Below are 22,778 nucleotides of genomic sequence, written 5' to 3'. Positions count from 1 at the left end.
TGCTGAAAGCCTTCACACTGAAGAGTCGGATATGAGAATTTCAGGTGGGTTGCCAAGAAATTAGTGACTTTGTGATTAAGTTTTTTCCGACAACTGCCAAGGCCAAGCTTTGAAATTTGTACAAAAGTAAAGCAGCAGATAATAAGCCAAAAGATAAAAAAAAAAAAGATTAGATTTATGAAAAAATGCTTGCTGAATACAACTATGAAGAGGATAAACAACAGGCTAAAAGGTTGAGAATTTCTTTAAAAACATGTTGATTTGGCTCTAACAGACAAGAGTCTTTAATCATGTAGGTGTGTGTGAATCCTGATGTGATCATGGAGTTTTAAATGTAGACATTTAAGGGGAATCTTCTCAATCTGGGGGACTGAAATAGTCCTCATAGTTTGTGCTTAGTTCCTTTGGTGTTTTAACTTTGTTTGCTCTGTTACTGACTTTGTTTCCATTGTTCTGCATTTTTACCCCCACACCTGCTTCCATTTAGTATCCATCACACTTGCCCCTGTTCATCTCCCTTAGTGCATTCAGACTGTCACTTCTGCCTCAGCCATGGTGCAGCTGTACGTGAGAAAACCAATGGGATTTGCTAATTGTTGTGGTCAGCATTCAGGCTAATTACTGTAAGTGATACAAGCAAATAACTTACTTTGAAAAACACTTTTAAGTCAAAGCATACTGGCCCACTTCATCTGATAAGAGGACACTGAGACAGTAGAAATGCTTTATAACAGATATTTTTGCTACTCTTCAGTTTGCTAGCTCAGCAAGTGTCTGTCATACAGGAACAAAACAAACATCTTTGTAAAAGGTAATCTCTCTGCTCACTTGCAGAGTTTGCTGGCATTGGGGCCATTTGAAGAATAAGTGAACAAGTGTTGTTTTTGTTCATCTTACCTACATAACTTAGGCAGTTCAAGGTCTGCTAACTGTCCAAACCAAACCTCAGACTTCAGGAGTTGTTCAGGTTGGCAATTCTGATTTAGAAGTCACAATTTATGATTTCAGAGTAACAACAAGCATTCGTTTTACAGGTTTTTAGTTCTGCGAGTGTCCTCCTTTCATTTCACTTTTTTAATTTTTCACCCTTTTTCTTAAAATTTTCCTTTTTTATTTCTTAAATTAATATATTTTTATATGTATAACACTTTGTCACTACTTAATATATAATTGGGCCCTGCAACCAACTATTGCTGTTTATTACAGGAATTGTCTCATCTGACGGCACCCTGTGGAGTGCCTTGACAATGGGAGGGGTACCGTATTTTCCAGACTATAGAGCGCACCTCACTATAAGCTACACCCACAAAGTTTAAACTACATATCTAAAGCCGCACTGGGCTATAAGCCTGTGGTATCTCCGCTGCTCTCGGTTTTCCACAAGGATGCAGCAGAGGGCTGCAAAGCGGAGGGCTGCGTCCTTAATAAATCTGCTATTAAGGACGCAGCCTTACATTGCCAACGCCGAACCATGGGTTCGTTCACGCCAAACTTACATGCAGTGGCTCTATTTCCCCTCCTGTACTGCCAGATCGATAGCCTTCAACTTAAAAGCGGCATCATATGAACTTCTTCGTGTTGTTCCCATGATGAGGGGGGTATGAGTTTGAAAACATCGTTGTGCCCGATCCTAGCATGTGCTTGTTCTAAATGAAAATCAGCACTCTCTTCTTTGATTTCCAATGTTGACTTCCAATGATTCACTTCCTGCTCATGCGCCCCCTGGCGGTTGAAGAAAAAAAATCACAGAAAAGCCGCACCGGGCTATAAGCCGCATGGTTCAAAGCGTAGGAAAAGAGTAGCGGTTTATTGTATGAAAAATCATAACATAAACTGAAGGCCATGATGTGATGGTACCTCAACATACACAGGAGTGATTTTCCTTTTTTTCCCAGCTAAAGTTTATCACATAAATTAATGAAAACAATTAAATGTTACATAGTGGCTTTGGTTGTCAACACTCATTTAATTTCAGCATGAGACAGTATTGCTAAGCTCCAACATTAATTTGTAATTGTTTTGTTATGTTTGTTTTCAGAAGTGGAGAGGATCTAAGGCCACAATAATTCCTCCATGTACCCAATTAAAAATAATCTCTAAAATCCCCTAGTTAAAGATATATAAAAAAACATGAAACAACCAGCTAATGAAGCTACTGTATTATAGATGAACTTTAACATATATTAGTTACGTTTTTAATTGAGCCTTATATGCTCAATTAATAGCATAATAAATAATAAATTTTTTAGCTGATAAATAACTTATTATTTATCAGCCTTTACAAGTTAAATATTATGATCTATTTTGTAATGGTTATTTTACATTTAGTTTGGTCTTTTTAATGTTTTTGTTTTCACATTTCCATGTTTCATTTTATTGTGTTGTCACAACTTGTCTAGTATTTTACTTTTTTGATTTTTGTTTCAAATGTGCTTAACTTGGTGATTCCATGTGTGCGAATAGGATGTCAGTATCTTTATAATACATACAAAACTCATGTCTTACACTCATTTGAATAAAATGTTCTCTTCAAATAAATTTAAATTAATTTACTGACTGACTTACTGACTGATTCTTAACCACAGAAATGTCCGTTTATACTTTTTGACACCTTGTTTAACCAGCCAGCCTTCTGACTCGTCGTACTGCATAGCCAGAAGCCTTAAATAGAATAAATTAACATAAAAATTTAAAATTTTGATTTAATTTCTGGCAATGTATTGTGTAAGAACTAAATTTGTCCAGATGGCTTTGTCTAATGAACAGATTACCATATCAGTCCTCCTAAAAGCTTTTAAGAACGCTGCTGGTGTCCCAGTGTCTGTTGAGAAATGGTGTTGCCAAAGAAACCAGCAACTGTTAAACAATGCAGCATTTTGTGGCCTTGGGAATCAAAAAATGGAAATAAAGCATGCCCCAGCACATGCTGGAAAGTGAGAGGAAAGGAGTGGATTTAAATAGATATTGTAAGTATTCAATTATTTTCAAACAAATGTCATGCAAGGACATGTTTATCTCCACCAGGTCCGGCGGAACCATGGCAACCAATCATGGTTAGATGAGGGTAAATAATCAAAATGACAGCTGAAAGGGAGCTAGACAGGGCAGGAAATAGTCAGCAGCAAACATGTCAAGAACACAATACATTCACACAACCACATATATTTATTTTATATCCCATGTGAGAAGGCTTCGCTTCAGGTTGCCCAGCATGTGACGTATATCTAAAGCATTCAGATTTGGATGAAATGGCTGAAAATAGATCATTTATTTTAGAGGAAAACACTGTTTATGGTTATAGATGTTTTGATTTATTTAGATTGAGAGGGATTTTGTAAAAAGAATAGCGTTAGACAGTCACTGTGCAGGAAGTCGTGGTAGAATAATAACCATTAAACTCAACTCAAAACATCACAGAAAAAAATGACAGACATCATACTTTTTCATAAGAATTGATGCAAAAAGAAATGTACTTAGACCTTTGCAAAGTGCATGATTTGACGCTTTATCTTTAAAAACCCAGTCAAGACAGTAATCTTTCTACACCCTCAACCTGACATGAATTATATTTTATGTGGCATGACCACTTTCTTTCTCTTTATTACAGCATCAGGAAGTTGCTGAAAGCCTATTGTTTGTTTTCACTATCCTTGCAGCACAAAGCTAGACATGCCAGTGTTGATTACACAATGCAAGGCGTAAACACAATTCCACTTATTATTAGGATCTATAACATGTAGCCGAGTGGGCTGCTGTGTTCTCCCATTCCTCCCTGCATCTAATTTTTTACATCTCATTTTGGAACGAATTTCCTGGAGATGAAATTGGGCATTAAATATGTTGCAAAGCTATTTGAATTTCAATGAGAGCCAGGTCCTCCCATTTTGGCGCCGCAGTCCCTGTTGGATTGTTGCTATAACAGACTCTTTTCAAGAGTGCACACTTCAGTTTGAATTAAATTAATCCATCTGTGAACGGGTGTTACACAAACAAACACTCCGAGCGCACAGACAACACACAAAAGTGTGAGTAACATGTACATGTTACTCACACTTATTTGAAAAAGTCTGAACAATTTCTCTCCTGCTCACTAAATGATCCACAGTTGAAAAAAAACAAAGCCCTGGCTCATCCTTATTCATGTTTTGTGGAAAGCGTTCCATTACAAACAATGAATTTCCCAAGTCCCTCTGTATACTGATAGGAGAAGAATGATTATCTTCTGGTTATACTTCTCATGAACTCTAGCTTAGAAAGTGCTGGGAAATGTAAAATATAGAATAGATTAGTTTATGTTTAATAAAGAGAAAATGATTCTCCACTGAGGTGGATGAATGCCCTGCTGCCTCATGAGGAACAATAAACAAACTAGTGACATTGTCAAATCTGTTGTTCTTTAAAAACTGTCTTTGGGTTTTTATTTATTTATGATGTGTCCATAATCGTTAAATATGTTTGCATCCCCACAGTTGAACAACGCCTTACTGAGTATTTTGATAGCTGGTGGTTTAAAGTTTTTTTTAAACCACCAAAGTATTGCAAAATTACTTATTTTGCAATAAGTAATTTTGCAATTACTTATTGCAAAATAAGTAATTGCACACCTTGAACTTTTTCACATCATATTACAACCATAAACATAATTTTTTTAACTGATTTTTTTTTAATAATGCAAAGTTGTGCATAATCATAAAGCATTAAGATAATGGTTCAAGGTTTCTTAATACATATATCTGAATTAAAAATAAAATGTTTTGTACTATACAAATAAACTTGACTCGACTTAATTATGGCCAGGGACAGAAAATCCTGATGGGGTCAGTCATCCAACCACAAACTTGAACTGTTTGAAAAGAAATTATTTTTGCTTTGTTTCTTCCAGATCTACAAAAGAACAGATTAACAACACTCGGCGTCTAACACCCCAGCCCTGCAAACTGATTGGCAGTCAGGCCTCCCACACAAACACATCAGTGTTAAAACTGCTCACTTTAGTTTGGGCTGACATACAACATGGTTTGTAAAAAGACTTATGACTGACACTGCGGCAGGGTGACTTGTCAGGGTAACACCAGAAGAGTGGCACATAGGTGGGTGAAGCCAAGAAAAAAATGGGCGTACAATGCAACTGAGCGCCAGTTGTTTTCTTGTGCTTTTAGTTGTCAATCTGCAGCTTACTGCATGTAGGCTGCCAGTCTGCACAGCCAGCCGTACACAAACAAAAGTAAATGTCAGATGAGTAAACCCTTGCATTTTAAGTAACGATGACTCACAAGATTATTAAATATTAGTTTAAGAAAAATGTACTTAATAATGAGTGCACTTTAGGCTGGTTTGTATATTCATGGTGTACTTATTCTGTGGGTGTATGAGATATGTAAAGTGAGATGAGTTAGAAAAAGAGGTTAATATTATAACTGCTATTTTTAATAATTATTTTCATAACTCTGTGTGGTCACTTAACTGCCCAGTATGCAGTCACCAGTAACAGCTCCTAATTTTAAAAAGTAATTTTATGTCACAAGATGCTCAACAGCAATTTAGCTAAATTTAAAGGTCTTGAATGGCTGCCTGTTTTTTTTTTAAAGCCAAAAGCAAAAATATTGTCATTTACAATCAATACTTAGCAACCAACAAACCACCTTAACCATTACTGTCTCCAGCTCCACATGTATCATTATCCTAACAATTAAAAAATCTCTGCTGACACCATAATAACAATGTTATCACCGTTAACGGTGGTGTTTGAAACGCTTGATACTTACAGTTCTATGGCCTTGTTCCACATGATGACATATCCAGACAAAATAAAAGACTCAATGTTGACGATGTGTGTGTTTCCACGCTCCGTCCCCACGTACAGCCATTTACTCTGAAAGGGCAGGTGGCAAAAGGTGATCCTGGGGAACAAAGGGTGGGACATTGACCAAGGGTCAGAAAATCAGACAGAAGGGTAAAAGTCTGTAAGTCAATAACATGACTGACAGTAGTTTTTACTGGTCCAGTTTTGTTGGTCTTTATTGTAATTACATCTATAAGAACCCACAAAAAAGCAAGTTTAACCCATTTCCTTTCAAATAAAAACTAAATTAAACAAATCAGCCTTTAAAGGTAAATTATTATCACTTTCATTATTTTCAAAGTAGATTAAACATTTTTTAAAAACCATTAAAAAAAACCATGCAATTAAAAATCTGTTTAGTTTTTTGTTGGATTAAAAACAAAAGAAGTGACTGAGCACATTTTCTACAAAGACCATCTGGGAAGGAACTGTTGCTGAATTCTGTGAAAGTACAAATGCAGTACAAGTGTCTTTTGTCTGTACAACATGTTAGCTGATCTGCACTAAACGAACTCAGACTTGAGCTGGAGACTTCTCAATTCACTACTTTAGTCCTGGTGTATGCTACACTGATGCCAGAGTTTGACATTTCCAGCTGGACATCATTAAATGGTATCTTTCACCTGCCTTTTCAGTGACCTTGTGCTGGCAGTTTTTGTCTTCCATGCTTTTTTTCCCCCCCTCAAATTTCCTGATTTCAGTCAAGGATGCACAATTCTGGAGCTCAAAGCTACAAGCTTGAACAAAGGAACAAAACAAACAAACAAAAAAAAGTTGCCAAACCTCTAGGTCTATTTAATCAAAGAAACAACTACTGAATTTAAAAAAAAGTTAAACTTAACTTTATCTATATCATTCAAACACATCTTACGATGACTCATTTCCACAAGCCAAACCATGAGTCATTCTGTATCAAGGTTTTATTTAGAATACAAGTTTCATTGCCAGACGCTGCTTTTCCTCCTCTATATGTTGTCACTCCTACTGAGGATGTCTTATGCCATAAAAGCAGTACAGTCTTTCAACATTTATACGTTACATGCACCTCTCTACATGCATTTGTTAAAATTGTATGTTACTCTTCATTTCAGAGACACCAACTGCTCCACAAGTAATTTTCTCAAAGAGTTTAGTTTTAGATTTAAAAAGAAATAGACTTCACAAATATTTGACCATTTCAATGGGTTTAGCTCTTATAACAATCACTAATGTAGCTGTGGCTCCATAGGTGAAGTAAGTGTGAACCGTCACCCGGGTTTAAGTATTTCACAGCCTCCAACAGGTTATCTTTCTTCTTTCATATATCTTCCCTCTGGCTCTCACCAGCTTACCTGTCCCCATTAAAAAGAAGCATCGATATTCCAACAGCATGATGCCGTCAACATGTTTCACCATGAGGATGGAGTTTGGAAATATAGGATTTTGCAAAGGCCAGAACTTTCCTCCCCATGTTTACTTTGACAATTGCCCTCAGTCAGTTATAATGGATCCCAGTGGTCTATGATAATTTGGAAACCTGCAGTCATGGGTTTTGCATCATGACTTCCATATACATTCTATTGGGATCATATAAACTCAGACACAGGCCTTTGTTGCTTATGTTTTTGATTACTATGTTTATCAAACAGAGTTGATAAAACAGTTATTCTGCCAATGAGTTGTATCATCTTCCCCATATAAAAAAAGATCAGCAGACGGTTATACATGTCTATGCTGATTACTTTACAGAAGCCTAGGGGTGGAGTGTGTGTGTGTGTGTGTGTGTGTGTACGTGCGTGTGGTAGCAGAAAGGGGGTGGGAGGGATGCTCATTGGGCTTCAGCCCAACATCCACTCACCCTGTGAGCAGTCGGATTATTTGATAAAAGACAAATGAGATGGCAGACAATTCAATAAGGATTTTAGGAGCTTAAGGTGATGACAATATCAGAACTGGCAGGGGGGGGGAGCAGAATTTCCTTTTACAAAACAGAGGATTAGACAATCTTATGCCTTCTAGAAAATACAAATTTCTTACTTACTTTAAAAAGATTTTTCATGGTGTTCTTGAATTATTTTGAGTAATCCTGTTACATAAAAACAAGCCAGAGGGGACACTTCCAAAAGTATCAAGACTTTTAAACTTTACTGTTTCTAACGTGGCAAATAAACAGGCATTTACCTTGGAATGGGAACAATATTAATATAAATAACATTTCTATGGTTCTCACCTTGGCTGTGGGTTCAGGTGAGGCCTTGTTGGCTCTGTTCACTACATCCTATAGTTAACCACATAGATCATTAACTCTCCTACAATGTTGTCCTCACTGTGTAACACCTCCAAAATGTTTTATTGTACTAGCATAGACATATACACACAATTTCTGAGAAATCAAACCTGAATTTTTCATATATTTAGTATTACATAATGATCTGTTTTTCTAATACGCTGGTATATCAGAAAACACACTAAAGGCTGAAGGTTTCATTAACACACACTCAAGGTACATGTGAAAAAGTGGCAGTTGGTCATTGTAAAGTACTGTGGGAGAGATGTGATGATGCGTCTCTTCCAACAAACTTGGACATTTTGTTAGAATAGATTTTAAGTTAAAAAAAAAATGGTGTTATCTTGAAGAAAACTGAAAATGGGTCATCACTGAAACTTTCAGTAAGATAATAATCCAAAATATCAAGCAACTCACTTGTGCTAGTAAAAGACACAAAGTAGAGGAACAAGGTACCACAACTGGGTTAATAACAACCAAAGAAGACAGCTGCCTTTTGACTAGGCTCTGTGAGACCAGTTGAGAAGCAAATACCCTTAATGGAGTAAACAGATGTAGAGATTAAGTGGTTTGGTTGCATCACCCAGGGAATTGGCAACCTTGCCATCTGCTCTGCGTGACTTGTGACAACTGCTAAAGGAATCCCACAAAGACTTACTGTATCATTAACCAACAGACATGTGCCATGATGATGACTACATCAGCTAAAACAGCTCATTTTTGCCGAGAGGAACACAATAGAAACTGTCCTGTGTGTCATGTATTGCAAAAGTCAATTTTGTGTGGATTGTGCTCAGTTGCGTTTTCTTTTTTTTTTTTGACAGCAGCATGCCAGTCACTGGAGATTGCCAGGCACAAGCTGCTGGCAGACAGTTGTCACAAAACAATTCTTCAGACATTATTGTTTTGGGTCCCAGTAGGGTGCTAGGGTGCTAATTGTCAGAGGTTCAGCCCAGAGACACAGAGCTAACTGGAGAGGCGCTGCTCTGCCTCTAGTGGGTGACTCATGATGCCTTTTCCCTTCTTTTGTCTTAGATGGTGATTCAGTGCACCTCCGCTGTGAGCAAGTGGCTCTGCCTCCTACCATTTTGCACCAGAGCCAGGTCAAAGACGTCTGATTTGATGGAAATCACTTCAGAAAATATTTACCACTGTATTAGAGAAGGTAGCTTATATGTATTACATATCTACACAGATGATCCCTAAATTGTTTTTCACAAATTAAAGCAGATCCTCGCCATTCATCTTTTAATCTGGACTTGCCATTATCTTCATGGAAGGTTATTCTCTGACCAAGTTTCAAATTTTTGTAGCCAATAACATGTTTTCCTGAAGGATCGCTGATTATTTGGCTCAAGTCATCTTCCCATTAACTCTGACCAGCTTCCTTGTACTGTACTTCCTAAAAAGCCATGCCCCGGTTACCTTTCAAATAGAGGTGTCATAGTACACACAAATATTGATTACCTCAATTTTAATGTGATGTTTTTGTAGAACAGAAAAAAAAGCATAGACCAAATTATAGGTTTTTCCTTATGATCTAATAACAGAGATATGCTACCTATTTAGCATTGGAAATTGAAAAAAATATATGATGCAATGGCTTGCCATACTTCCACATATTATGCTGTAGTGCCAGAAAAAGTTTGTGGACTGCTAATCACAAAAATAACTCATAATGCATGTCATCATTATGAGTTATTTTTGCATCGCTGTTATTGTTGAGAACTTTAGAAATGTTATTTCTCTACCTTCATAATAAGGTATGAAGGTATGAAGATAGATTTAGACAATCTATCAAAGATAGAAAATTCAGATATGCTTGGGTAATTTATGGACCATGACGGTTAGGTATGAAAACATGAACCATTGCACCCCTGTAAGCACTGTTGGCAGAGTCAGTGATGACTTTGACTCTCAACACAGTCTCAGTCTTCAAGAGCATCATGAAAGTGGCATCATGAACTGAAAATGGATGTGTCTATCCAGGAGAGAACTACTCAGTGAGAAAGTTGGTTGACTTTCAGAATGAAAAAGTTTCATATTTTGTTCTCTGTTGACCTATAACATATTCTGTTGTGTGTCCAGGTTGGGAATTTGGTAAAATAAAAATAAAAAAAGCCACAAATAAGTACAAAAAACACTGGGAAAAAAAACCCACTGAATATGTTGGCCATTCATTTTCTTTGCTCAATGCTAAAAAATTTTTGCAGCACATCTTTCTAAAGGTCACCTATTTTAAAATAATTCCAATAATCAGCAAACTGCTGTTAAGAGTTATTGGATTTTGAGAGCAGATTTCTTTGCTGAAAGAAATTCAACACCCACAGTGACTTTGTGACCCTGCACTCTGTTGAAAAAAAAATTGCATCCACTGTTCGACAAATTCAGCACCATTTTCATTAAATGTCCTTTCCTCTGACACAAGGACATACAGCAGCATTTCAAAGACATCAAAAGGTCTCTGGAACTGAAAAAAGTCAGAAAAAAACAACAACATTAGTGCATAAAAGCTGCACTATCCCAGAATGTTATCACCAACATTTTCCTGCATAACTGAGTTGCTTTTTTAGCTTGGTTAAGTAAACATGTTTCATAACCCATTTCATCGGTTCCTCTTTCACCAGATCAAGACTACCCTGTAATCTTTTTGCTGCTTCACCGGTCATCCTCCAACAATGCTCCGGTGTCGGTACGTCCAAAGCCGTTTCCTCACCATCTACACATTTTCTTCCCCGTTATCCTTCTCCTTCTAAGTCTTTACTTTTACTTTTAAGCTCCTTGTGGTTTTACTGGTTGTGAAGGCTGTAGCATAAAGTTACCAATTAATTCTGTTTTTCACCTCAGCTTCCCTGCAAAGCATTGCCACCAATTCCACACTTTTCTTTCCAATAAATCTAATTTATATAAACTTCTACCAAATTTTTGAGTAAAGAACTTTCAAATAAGATCATGGATTATCACAAATTGGTCAATGTCAATTTGACACCTAGGGTAGTGTGGCCTTTAGGATCAGAGTTGATATTCACCCAAGAAGACCTAAACCAGACCCTCCATGGACTAAACGACAGGCTGAACAGTTTTTATTTTTATTGTGCCGTCCTATTATGATATTTAGGAGACCGTAAAACGCTTACACAAAACAATGAGAACAGCTTGATAATTGGAGGCTGTTGGATGTTTTGTAGTTTCAAGTGGGTTAATTTTATGTTTGTAGATGAAAACCTTGGATGATAAAAGATTATGAAAAGAGAATTGAGTTAATGTTTAACAGTGGGAACAGAGACCAGGCTGCTACCGTAAGGTGAAGGCGGAGAGTGCTCACATTAAGCTGCTATAAATTGACTGACTCATAAAAAAAAAAATCAGGGATTAAATCCCGTGCATATTGACTTTCACATGAGAGGATACTTCATATTCAGAAGGTGAGAGGAGGTTTGACATTTAAATCTTGAAAGACACGTTTGCTTTAGATGCAAGGTGAGCAGGTTTTAGAAACTTCATCTCAGATGAAGAAAAACCAAAGTTATTTAAAGACAAACAAAGTAGGTCACAGTAAAAGCTTTACTTGTATGCCTTCTTTAAATTTAAATCATAAAAAGGTTTTGATCGTTTTGACTAATCTGTAAGGATTCTGCAATGGTTTTGTATTTTAGCATTACATGTGTAACCTTATATCTTGGGTAAAAGTAACACAGCAGCAACATCCTCTCTCTATTACCCTCATGACCCTGCAGAGATATCAGGCATAACAGCATCTGAAATAAACTCTTACAGGAACTTTAGGGCAAAACTTTGCTCCTCTGTAGGAGGAGAAAGCCACTCAGTTCCATCACACAGCGAAAAAAAATCCCTGGCAGAACCACCACGTTTACAAAGTTGCACATTTGACCCTTAATAATAAATCAAATTGAAGTCATGCACCACCATGCACAGAATGACCAGGCTGCCATTACCAATATATATTTTTTTGTTTGGTTTTTGCTCTACAATCTCTCCTACATGAAGGCAGTGTGCAGCACTCAGGTAAAAATGGTTTCATGTGGTTCCAGGGTTAAAATGCAAAAACAACTCTGGGGTTTTGTCACTACCATACCTGTATGGGCCATATCTCTCATAGAGTCAAACCTAAAATCATTCATTTGGCCACAGCAGCAAGACTGGTAGAATAATCTTCTGGTACAGCATGATGGGTACGGACAGGTCAGCTGTGTAATGGGAGTCAGATCAGAAGAAGTCTTTGGCCACTGGACTGAATTACTCAGACAGGTACGTTCCTTTTTCACAAAGTGTAAGGTGTGGCGTGTGTGTTCACTCAGTGTTGGTATCTGTGTGTGCAGATCAGGTGTCTGTCAATCCAGCTGAATTTTTGCGTACCTCTCTCTGTTGAATTTGAGTGAATGCAAGACTGCCGGTCGTCTCTGGCGCAGATTCCACAGGTGTAGTGTGTCGTCTGCACAGGCTGTGACCAGCGCCCCCTGAAAGAAAAAGAGAAGACATTTTAGCAGAAAAGAAATTTGACTTATGAAAGAATTTGGTTTGCTTGAAGTGAGGTTCTGTTAGTCATTATGAGTAATAATTCCAATAATTGTAGTAGACACAATGCTACTTTGATATAAGTGGAAAAGTGAAGAAATCCTCAAGGTGAAAGGATGTCAGATGGACATGATGTTTAGCCCAGTTTAAAGATTTAAGCTAAAGCTGGAAATGTTTGTATTTATGGGATGCAATGCTGTGTCAGTAACTACCAGCCATCTAAACGTTCACCATTGTTAAATATGTATCCATTTGATTGCTCCAACCCAGGTTGAGTATCTATGCAACCTTGAGTTGGTATCTGATTGTTGGTCTCTTGGGGTTACTTCTAAACAACTCCAAAACCTGTAAAAGTACAGGAATCTAGAATCCAGGGGTCTTACAGCTTCTAGATGGGTCTCAGCTTCAACAAACCTGAGTCCTATAATGAGGTCATTAGCAGGACTCTGGAGAACTTGACTGCATACTGAGGAGCTAATTAAGCCATTTGATTTAAGAAAGCTGAACCAGGGGCGCATCTAAAAGCTGCAGAAAGCCGGACCTCAAGCCCTGGATTTGAGGGTCCCTGTTTGAACTTTGCTCCGCTGACCACCTAAAGAAAACTGATGAGACAGATTGATAGCTGGCAGAGGTAGCCAACATGAGTGTTTGTGGCTCCATAGATACTATGATGGTGCATACCTTATGTTTAGCATTTGGACTGTTTCTAGAAGCATTAGAGATCAGATGGAAATGCAAAAACATGCAAAAAGATAATTTTGCATAAACACTAATGATTCACTAAGATTGTGATCTCAAAATGTAATAAAGCTACAAAGCAATAAAAAACTCCTGGTTACCACAATGTAAAAAACAAACAAACAAAAAAAAACAGATTCCCCTTTAATTTAGATTTGCATCACAGTAAATCATCACTTAGTGCTCTCTTCTCAGGTAGTAAACATCATATCAGAAAATCCTGACAGCCTTTAAACCTGGAACTGGAACAAATTTTAACATTTTTTTGGATGTCATTCACAGCTCCAAGCTCCAACCCTATAATGGAGCATGGCATGACACCCAGCAGTAACTGTTACTAGCTCAGTGTTGTCCAAATTTCGTTTTGCAAAAACGGTTCCCAGAATTTTCCTTTTGAAATTTTTCACATGAAACAAAGAAACTGTGCTTCAAGAGCTCATGCTTAGGTTGTTGGTGTTTAGCTTTATATGATAGTTAATTCATTCACACTCACCTTTCAAAACAAACAAACAAAAAAAGACTGCTACAGGATGCTAAAAGTAACACTAAGGAAATGTGCAGCACATTTAAAGATCAGTGACTCTAGTGTTTTTTAAGATAATATATATAACCTGCAATGAGAAAAGATCCAAATAATGCAGCTAGTATCTCCAGAACATCTAGATTATTGTTTTTCTGACAGATCACAGTTTGTGGTGTCCAAAAGTTGTGCAAATGAGAAAACAGCAGCACCGCATATGCAACAGTTTCTCCTCAGACCACAGAAATAAGATATCCAGCACAACTTTGAGTTCTTTCAGCTACAGAAATACTCAAATGACTTTGCAGTCAGTCACATTTTAGAGGGAATGAAAAGAATCAAAACACATATTTGATCTTAAAAGAAAACGTTATCGCCAAGATATGAAGCATGAAGGCAAAGAGCAGAGTCTTCTTTTATTTTATTTTATTTTTTATAACTCATCTCTTATCAGTCCCCGGTAGAGAGATTTTTATTTTTATTTTTATTTTTTACCCCTAATCTTTTGGGTCTGCATCGTTGCTCAAAGAAACAGAACAAACAGACAAAAACAGCTTGCTTTGTCATTGGTACTCCCCCACAACCTGTAGTTCTGGTTATATAAATAAGAGTGGTGTCCAAGCTGCTCAGCATAATGGACCGCAATACCTGCCACATCCTTCAGCTCTGCTACATCAAGAACGTTGGAGGTAATACCACTCTGCATTAATTTCCTTTTTAATTCTACAGAGGAAATGCACAATCCAGTTTCCTTGTCCTGTTTCTTCTAATCATGTATATTATATTTGCAATTACAATAAAAATTTCCCTTTGGGAGCTGGCATGGATTTGTTTGACTCCACTGCATTCAAGAGTAAAAAAAAAGAAAAATGCAATTAGGCCAGCAAATATTTACAGGATCTGCACTAAGCAAAGAAGTGAAATGACACATCATACTGGAGAAAACACTGGTGTCAGCCCAACATTTGAAGAAAATTGAGATTACAGTTGAATTCCCACTGAGGCTGTGCCTGCAGAGCATCGCCGTAAAGACTGGAGCCCAGGGAGAATTAGCTTTAGATTACAAACCTAATCACAGGATTAAGGACTGTAATGTTGCATGGACTGCTTCCAACTGATTTCCACATTGGTGACATATCCCACTGATTCTCCAAATCCATTATTGTATGGGAAGCAGAAAAGAAGTTTAACAATAACTTGTTAAAATTGTTTTTAAGAAGATTATTTACACCTATCCTCCAAAAATACAAGTACTACTACAGTACTGAACGTCTTTCCCTCCTGACTGTTTACTTTGTTTTTTCCTGGTGTTCATAGTTCTTTCAAAGATTTTTGTGAAATACAACTAAGGTTATAGAAAATAGCCTTCCCTTTTTTCTATATACAGAATGATTTGGATGCTAGCAAGTTCAGAAAATTAACTTGTTTGTATAACTTTACCTTACCAACAGCTTTCCATTCAAAGCGACTCATTTTCTTTTCTGCATCTCATGTAATTGCTCCCCTGGGGTTGGATTAAAGCTGTTCTGCATTGAAGGAATTAGTCATTTCCAATTACGGCAGAATGGATTTGTCAAATGGATGTGCAAACTTTCAGAGAGAAAATGTCTTTCGAGTGGCATTATCCGCATAGCTGAGGGTCTGCTTGAGGTGTACTTTTCTTAGGAAAATTTTGAATGCATACAGTCAAATCAACATCCTGCAATGTGGTTCGACATTAGGAATGATCCAAATTACTTTTGGAAAAGAGTTCTAGTTTCAATGCACTCCTTTTTAGATGTTTAGCCAACATATTGATTCTCAGCGATTCCCGGTCTCAATACATTTAATCAGTATATTCAGAATTAATCTTTGAAATGTTCCTGTGAGCCATAACCACATTATGCAAAGAAGACAAGAGTGTATGGATTTGAAGAAGGTGCAAAACCATCTCACAAAGAAAATATGTCAGGCAGGAGAACAAGAACATGAGCAGCTGACAGGGCACAATCTACCTGACTGCCAGTGTGTAATTATTGTGATGGCAACAAAAAGAAAGGTGAGCAGCTACATGGATGGTGCATGTATGCTTACAGCAATATTATAATGAGCAGCAAAACCAGAAAACTATACAGCTTATATATACTGTATGTGTATTTATGATGGCCTACACCATCTTGTGTCAAACGGCTGACTTCATGGATTGAGAGAGAGCTTCTAAAGGTCACAGTGTGCTCTATCCTAACAGAAAGTTGGGTGGAAGGAAACAGTATGACACAGCATGGTAAGGAAAGTTTGTGTATATGGTAGCATTTCTTAAATCCACCTGAGACCAAAATGCTGGTCTATGTGCATTGTTTCAACAAGACGTGCTCCGTTGCTCTTCTCCACAGACTTGAGTGCTTAGATTTTCACACGCAATGTCACACCCACATCCAAAGTCACTACCTGTCAGAGAGCACACAAACTACTCTCTCTTCTTTTACCATCCATTTCAATTTGCCACAGACGCATCACAAGCAGGCCAGTGAGTGATGAAGGAGAAGGCAAAATATACCCTCTATAAAGAAAGGGTGAAGATTACAGCAGAATGAAAAAGCAGAAAAAAATAGAGATACATTTTACGTACAAACCAGAATCTGATTGTTACTGAACAAGAATTGTCCTTAACGAGCTTACGGCAGATTGTTCTGCTTTTGAGCAAATGTTTGTCAATATGATTCTTTTGAAGGCTAGTTCATTGTACACAGATCTGGCATAACAATGTGACTACCCACAAGGCAAGTGAGTAACACTATTTATCTCTTTATTCCTGCTCCTGCTGGGGTGGATATACGCTTGAGTACAAAACTGTGATTGGAAGAAGAACGAATCAGAGTCGTTCTATAACATCAGTGTTTAAGTGGTGTTCCCAGTCTGCAGTGGATGAGGTTCATCAAAAGTGGTCCAAATGGAAGAACAGCTATGAACCGACGGCAGGATGACTGTCTACTGATGCATGTGGTGTTTAAACACTTTTAGTTGGATAACAAAGCAAAAATGGTTCAGGTGTTTCCTGGGGAGCACAACAAGTTTTAGGTGGTGGCCTGATGGACAACCAAGAAACATTAAACTTAAAGGATTTAAAGAATCTACTGCTAGTACACCACGCCCTTTTCTAGAAAAGAAAATAAGTTGTAAGAAAAACGCATCATCATTCATAACATTGCAACAGCGCTTTGCAAAAACAAAACCAAGCTCAGTAGAATGTATCATCCCACACCAGCTCATCTGTAGAACAGTTTCATGAATTATCACTTAAAATGTCGTCTGCATAAACTTGGCTTAGAGCAAGGACGTTTTTATTTTACATTCCAGATACGTCTGTCAAACTATGGCTCCAAAGACTCAATGGCAACTGAAGAACCTGATGCGTCACATTCAAAATTTTGAATCTGTTCATGCAGCATGGTAAAAAGAAAAAAAACAACAAAAAAAAAACTCATGCTAGTGCTGTGCAAAACAGAAACTCAGTGGTGAAAGGGATTGCTATTATTCATCAACGAATATTACCAACATTTCCTTTCAAATGAAGCATTTTTCTAAATTATGCTTTTTTCAGGCTCTCTAATAAGGTTTCACACCAAACCCACCTGAAGTATTCTGCTCACGTTTGTGTGCCAACAAAATGAATACTGTCCACACACACCTTGAGGTTTATGGATAAGACAAATAGGACTCACGGCTTGTATCATATGTTTGTAAGAAAAAATGACTAAAAATCATAAATTTTTGAATACATTCTCACAGATTCAGGCTTACCTCATTGATGAGGAACTGAAGTTGAAGAACAGCTGCTCCGCTCTCATGTTGACAGTAGCAGTCCACCCCTGGTCGGCCCAGTCTGACGGCACCAAAGAGTCAAGGACTATTATGTTGTAATATTCGCTTAAGAAATGACAGAAGCCTGTTTCAGCACTTCCACAAAAAAAAAAGAAGAAAAGACAAAATCAGCTTTACTGATTAAAGCACTTCACATGTAAATTGTAACAAATTTTCATATGGAGGTACACCATAGCTGTGTTGAGAGAATGCCGTTTCCTGAAAGTTGCTCTGGCTTTTTACAATGTTTTGTTTTCAAACAGTACATTTTTGTATTCACAGTAAACTCACAGCTGTTTGCAAAAAACTGAATTTTATAGATGATAATTACCTTTAAGGAAACAACTTGCAGGAATTATCCATATTTGAGGCTTTTTGTTTGCCAACTGATCCTCCATTTTCTGTATTTCACATTTTAAACCTTCTTAAAAGTTTAAAGTGTTCCTTCCTCCATTTCTTAGAAAAGATGTTCTTTAGACTTTATTGTCCAATGAGGCTGCAACAGTCCAAGGCAAACAATAGTCTGATAACAACCATATTTTCTCATGAGGAGATAATCTAGGCCAGATAAAAACCTGAGCCTCATCTATTAGCTCGGGGGGTTGGGGATGTCTCAGAAACCTTAATTCAGAAAGGAAAAATACATCAAACTGTGATGCATGTTGGAAGGGAAATATTATAGTATGATGTATGGGAACGTTTTACCTGCACCTGCTCTCTGTGTGCTCCTGCCGTCTGTCTGGTTCACCGAGAACAAAATATTAGATTGATTCCTTTTTTTAGTTTCACTCAAATACAGGAACCTGTGTCTGCACACCCTGACAGTACATACACATTTAGTTTTAGGTCTGAAGCTTAGAACTGTTGGCCTTTCTGTGCCATTAGTTGATATGAAGCAGCACCAAAATGTGGTTGTAATTTCTGGCTTTATTGTTGGAAAAGGCGTTCTAGTCTTTTCTTGTAATGAGAAAAAATATTAACCGATTCTATTTTTCAGCTCCAACATCTTTCACAAAAGCTAAAACAAGAATTATGACCCTTCCCTGTGTTGGCAATATTCTTAAATCTTACAGTTTTGAAAAGAAATATCAAATTATATGTGATATCTTTCTTAATTTGCATCGCTGGCCATATGAACTGTCAAATTAAATTGTCAAATTATTTTGAGAAGCTTTTTATTCATCTTAAATATATATTTTTTAAATCAAATTGAAGCCATGCATTTTTCTATACCACCTAGATCAGAAAAAAAAAGAAACATGATTTGATATTGTGCAGTAAAAAGAGCAGAACTGGTTGCAAGAGCAAAGAGAAAAAGCAACATGTTCCTCCCTCTCTGCTGCACCCGGGACACTAAAGGTACACTTTGTTCCTGTCATTCTGGCAATTCTGGGCTGTGCATTGAAAAAGCCTTTAATTTAAGAAAATGAGGGTTAAACATTGTGCTTTTGAAGCTGTGATTCATCCCTGCTTAACATTACAGCTGCACAGATAATGGGGCCCTCAACAAAAGGCTGCTTGTGAAACCTTTGAGTGAAATAGACGGACTTGAACTTGTGTTGAGGCAGATGTCTTTGTTACTTTGTTTTTAAATTCCACCTTCACAGCTTTGACTTGTAATGTATTTTATTGAAGAGACTAACACAGAGTAGCACATGATTGTGGAAAAAAATCTGAAAATCTGTGTGGCAAAGTTTGTATATGTATTCAGGCCATTTTCCCTGACCTCCCTAAATAGTGCAACCCAGAGTGTTTTTACAGCTTGGTTTATTGGAAACCAAAATTGTCACATTTGTTACATTTTCAGCTGGTGTGATTTGCTTTCACACCGTCAAACAAACCCTTTGCAAAATGTATTTACCCCAACGCCTGTGGGGGCATTGCACCAGGAATCACTGAAGGAAACAACATGAAAACCTCTGCGGAAGACTTGAGCTCAACTTCCTTCATCACAAAATGTAAGCGAAAATGGAGTGTTGTCAGTGTAAAATGTCTCTTTTTTAAAACACCATGAGCCATTTGTCCTACTAGCGCTAAATTCTTGCATTTGTTTTGGTTGTTTACCCAGAAAGCCCTGCACTATATTCTGCTTCCTGCTTTTCCAGAAGTCTCTTGCATACTTGGCATTCACATATATATGTGCCAAGCTTACATATGTACCACACCAGAGTGAGACCTAGGATTTTAGGCAGGACCAGATGTCGCTTTTTGGTCCACATTAGAGTCCAATTATGCATTCAAACCTCCCCAAATGAGCTAGTTTGTAGGCAACAGAACCACAGTTTGATTCAAGTGGACCAATCAGGGCTGGTGTGAATGCACACTAACTTTGTAGGTTTGCATCAAACCAGTCCACAACTTTTTAAAATAAAACGTAATCATCCAAAATCTTCTTTGTTGTATAGTTGTTGCATCGACACAAAACAATATATTAATACTTTCAGCATTACAATTACTACAATATGTTTTCAGGCCTTTTCACATTTTCTATTATTATTTGACTTATTTTTCTAGTATGTGAAGTGACATCGTATATGAAAGAAGAATGCTATATTCACTAAATGTGTTTAAAAAGATTTTTGAGGGACAAACAAAATTGGATTAAATTTATCCTGGATAGACCACTGGAGACTAGAGGAAGTTCTCGATGTTTCAACAAACATATTTCAAAACAGGTGAAAATCAGCAGGAGAAAACGACATAATATGAAAACTGGGCTTGTTGGATCTCACTCAAGAGCAGCGACACACAAACTACACCTGGCAACCAACATTTTTAGGCATTCATTATTTTTGAATAAGAACGACAAATCACTTTCAAACAACTACTTGCAATTGACTGTACTTGGTTCTTATTTTATTCAATCACTGGAACAAAACATAATTTGAATACATGATTAAAATTGTAGTTTGCAGACTAAAATCTTAATTTTCTTTTTCTTAATCTGATTGCAGTTAGACTTGATTTTTTTTTTTTTCATGGATGCAACCCACGTACTCAACTGTGCTGCTCAACCTACTAATGTATTTTCCTTACAAAATAATAAAAATAAATAAACAGACTTTTGAAAGACATACAAGATTATTACAACAAAGAAGTAATGAACCAAATATTATTCATTTAGGTATAGGTGGCACTTCATAAGACTGACTTCACTTTGACAAGAAATGTGGTGGCATTTTAATTTCATCCCAAATAATGTGTTGGCAATTATCCATCTTTTTCCATTTATAAAGAAACCCAAATTGTTTTCTCATTTTATGAGCAGGACAGAATATTAGTTTTGTGCCCTGTTATTTTGTGAGCGTATGAACTGTAGTGTTCTATTACAAAACACGCTGAATGATGTGGCTGGTCGACTCACCCTCCCCTTTTTCCCAAAGAGATTTCTGTCAACCTTGTTTAACATCACTGGATGCCTATTACACCTTTCAAATGGCTCAAGGCAAGGTGATTGTCTGAGCTGTAATCAAATATATGCTCACTTGACTGACAGGGTAAAAAATATATTATGTATTAAAAAAAAAAAAAAACTTACTCTAGGAAAATGCTTTCTGCTAAAAGAAAGCAGGAATATTGGGAAAAGGCAGATTTATTCAACACCAGAAGGAAATGTAGCCCCTGTATTGCTCTGGAAATGATTTTCTAATGCTAATGTGCCTGTTTCAGCAATATTTACTAGTTATAAGTGATGAAACTATGTACTTTTGTCCAGCTAAATGTCTCAAGCTTCAGTGTAACGCATTATCAGCATACAGCCATAAAATAAGGTCGAAGGAGCAGAATGTACACCTTGCCACACTTTTACAATGTGATCTAAAGTCAACGGGCCAGAATCCTCCACTATATCATATCTCCACCAGCAGCAGCCATTGCCTAAGATATGCTTAACTGCTGAACCAGACAACAGATTGCAAGTGCACCGGAGAGGATGTTCTCCGACCATTCAAGGTTCAAAATACAGCCTGCAATTTCAGGTTACAGTCAGGATTCATGCCTTTGGTGGGTGTGTCCCAGGAGACGGAGCGATGGTCCACTGATTAAAAGGTCAGTGGTTTGATCTCTGACTTCTCGCTGTGCATGAGGATGTGTCCTTGGGCAAGATACTGATGTGCTCAGCACAGAGAGAGGGGGGGAGAGAGACAGAGAGCAAGACTGTGTGTGCATATGGGGGAAGGAGGAAGCACAGAAAAAAGGTGCTTGGACTACTCACAGGTCTTAAAGTAAGAAATTAGTGATACTGTATCTGATAAACTACCTTCGCCCATTAACATAACAATTACCCAACATCAATCAATAATTTATTGGTTGGCTTGTATCCATTTAAAAACAGGTCCTATAGGATTCTTTGCATATCAGTATGCAGGTAATGGTTAGTTTTTGCCATAATTTATTAATATAATTTATGGGTACTTCTTATGTTATACAATGGTTAGAATTCAGTTAAATATCTCACTGCCACATCTTAATTATAAAATGTACATATTTTATTTGTCTGTGGCAGACAGTAGATATGCTGATGACATTGTCTGAAAACTATGCCCTTGAAAACTTGAACTTGTGTGTCTCTCCTTACACCAAATATGTATGAGTTATAGACCGAGTGTGCTGCACAGGAAGATGAATGGAGCCAAACACGAGACAATCCTGGAAGAAATGTATAAGAGGCTGCAAAAAAAAAAACGTGCAACCAAATCAGAGGCTCACCCTTCAGTAAGAAACCTTAAGTATAAAACCAGGGACACGAGAGTTTACAGCAAATCCTTTTCAAGTGTTTCAAAGAGTGGTCCAGTCAAAGTGCAAATCCAATTGAGAATCAGTTTTAAAACTTGGAAATGTGCAATCCCTTTTTACTGAGCTATTGAAAATTCAGTCTCAAAATTTATAACACAAGCCAAGATACTGACCACAGACCTAATGCTAAAAAATGGGAAACACTCCTAAAAAGTATTGACAGATGTGGTTCTGATTTTGAAGGCACCATATCATATATAATTGTGAAAAGCACTGAAAACCATCTGCCCATACGTTGTCGT

The 22,778-nt window shown here is 37.2% G+C and overlaps 1 protein-coding gene across 1 annotated transcript in view; it reads right to left on the bottom strand.

Moving 5' to 3' along the window:
* stxbp5l (syntaxin binding protein 5L) overlaps window positions 1-17,778 on the bottom strand; it is a gene marked incomplete at its 5' end in the record, with an annotated part of 78,663 nt that extends 60,885 nt beyond the window's left edge. The window contains 3 exons of the mRNA XM_016676711.1: window positions 5,766-5,900; window positions 12,486-12,586; window positions 17,683-17,778. Of these exons, the coding sequence (XP_016532197.1) occupies window positions 5,766-5,900; window positions 12,486-12,586; window positions 17,683-17,778 (332 nt within the window). The remainder of the gene's footprint in view (window positions 1-5,765; window positions 5,901-12,485; window positions 12,587-17,682) is intronic.
* Window positions 17,779-22,778: the final 5,000 nt, after the last annotated feature.

The sequence above is a fragment of the Poecilia formosa genome, unplaced genomic scaffold (assembly GCF_000485575.1).
Source record: "Poecilia formosa unplaced genomic scaffold, Poecilia_formosa-5.1.2 Scaffold140, whole genome shotgun sequence".
Classification (NCBI taxonomy): Eukaryota; Metazoa; Chordata; class Actinopteri; order Cyprinodontiformes; family Poeciliidae; genus Poecilia; species Poecilia formosa.
This window is presented reverse-complemented; position numbering and strand designations above follow the sequence as displayed.